General features: G+C 41.7%; 1 protein-coding gene across 1 annotated transcript; it reads left to right on the top strand.

Annotated features, from left to right (window-relative positions):
* The first annotated feature begins 267 nt into the window (after nt 1-267).
* On the top strand, nt 268-1691 carry LOC111654852 (trimethyllysine dioxygenase, mitochondrial-like). The gene is made up of 3 exons (XM_023406011.2): nt 268-656; nt 749-868; nt 1037-1691. The coding sequence occupies exons 1-3, from the start codon at nt 307-309 to the stop codon at nt 1293-1295; spliced, it is 729 nt and encodes a 242-aa protein (XP_023261779.1). The 5' UTR covers nt 268-306; the 3' UTR covers nt 1296-1691.
* The last annotated feature ends 30 nt before the right edge of the window (nt 1692-1721 follow it).

Below are 1721 nucleotides of genomic sequence, written 5' to 3'. Positions count from 1 at the left end.
TAACTTGCTCGGGGCCCGGAACCAAGATGCACACACTCCTCAAATGTCCTATCATTCAGGTTATTTCAACAAATCTGCAGTTAATAAAATTAGTAAAGAAATATTTGGCAAACAGCGAAGCCTTGTGCCCCCGGTGGTCGGGGTCTCCAAGGCGGTTATTAATCCAGCCTTGCTTGATGACCCTGTCAATAATCAATATTTTAGATGTGGTTTGATAATATTGAAAGAAAATCAAATTAGCATTTTGACTCACACTGTGATGCCTCCATGTATGATTTAACATTTACATGCATATAAATAAAACTAATGAAGATCGGTCAAAATCAGGTTCCATTAACCGTACCTAATAACAGTCTTTTCCATGTGTGTATCCCAGGGCCTGGTGGTCATGTGTCAAAGTACAGCCTCAGCTGGCTGGCTGAGAACAGCTACGAGGGAAAGCAGCAGAGCACCATCCAGCCTCGCATCCTGTGGAACTCAGACATCTATCAAAAGGCGAACGTACCATCGGCCCAATGGGACACGTTCATGAGCTGCGATGACGAGCTGAAGAAATTTCTTCAGAACTATCTTCTGTATGGAATCGCTTTTGTGGATGGTGTCCCTGCTACAGTGGAGGCCACAGAGGCAGTCACCCAGAGAGTCAGTCTTATCAGGTGTGAAGTGCTGCTTTTGTCTTTGCTACAGTCAAAACGCACTTGTACATCCACTTGTTCTTAATCCACTTGTGTTTTGTGTGTTACACAAGGGAGACCACATATGGAAGAATGTGGTGCTTCACCTCAGACTTCTCCAGAGGAGACACAGCCTACAGTCAGCTGGCTCTGGATCGTCACACTGACACCTCCTACTTTCAGGAGCCTTGTGGGTAAGTGCAGGAGGGACGGACTGAAACAGCCTCTAGGTGGGAGGATGTGGAAGGAATTTTGTTTGTGAAGCAGTGAAATAACATTTGAAAAAAAGTTTTTCTGTCAAACTTTTCAGTAGCTTTAAAAAAACCTTTATTTTTACTTGATGTGTCTGCTCGTTCTTGCAGGATACAGGTTTTCCACTGTCTGAAGCACGAGGGAACTGGAGGAAGGACGCTGCTTGTGGATGGGTTCTACGCTGCAGAAAAATTACGTCAGCAGTCTCCTGAAAACTTTGAGCTGCTCACCCGTGTGCCCATCAGGCACGAGTACATAGAAAAAACTGACAACCACCGGAACCACATGAACGGCATCGGGCCGGTGCTGAACGTCTATCCCTGGAACAACGAAGTTTACCTGATCCGGTACGTCTGTCCTTCAAAGTGATGTCATTATACTCATGTTTGTGCAGCAGTCACTTATCAGATGTAGAGTTACATGTTCAGTGTTCGTCTTAAAATATGATCTAATTAGCTTCACTGTTAAACATAAAACATGCTTTTTCATTTGGCTTTCTTTTCATTCAGTCCATCATTTCTCTTATACACTGTTTTGTATACATTGGTAGCAAATGTGTTTCACCGTCACATATTATATTTTTATCTTTCCTTACCTCTTGTGGTCTTGGCTCTAGATAATATGGATAATGTGGAACAATTTTACCTTTGAGCTTCATACGTCATTACATCATTTACTTATTCATTACCTTCCTGATTAAAATATAAAAAAAGTCCGTATTAAAAGTTGGTTGAGAAACTTTATAGTTACTCAGTTGTTAAAAAAAGTTACTTTCTTGCAATTTAAAGTTCTTTT

Source organism: Seriola lalandi, unplaced genomic scaffold (assembly GCF_002814215.2).
Source record: "Seriola lalandi dorsalis isolate HSWRI2012SDOR001 ecotype SW California unplaced genomic scaffold, Sedor1 jcf7180001974935, whole genome shotgun sequence".
Classification (NCBI taxonomy): domain Eukaryota; kingdom Metazoa; phylum Chordata; class Actinopteri; order Carangiformes; family Carangidae; genus Seriola; species Seriola lalandi.
The sequence above is the reverse complement of the archived record's forward strand: the minus strand, read 5'-3'. Positions and strand labels throughout refer to the sequence as shown.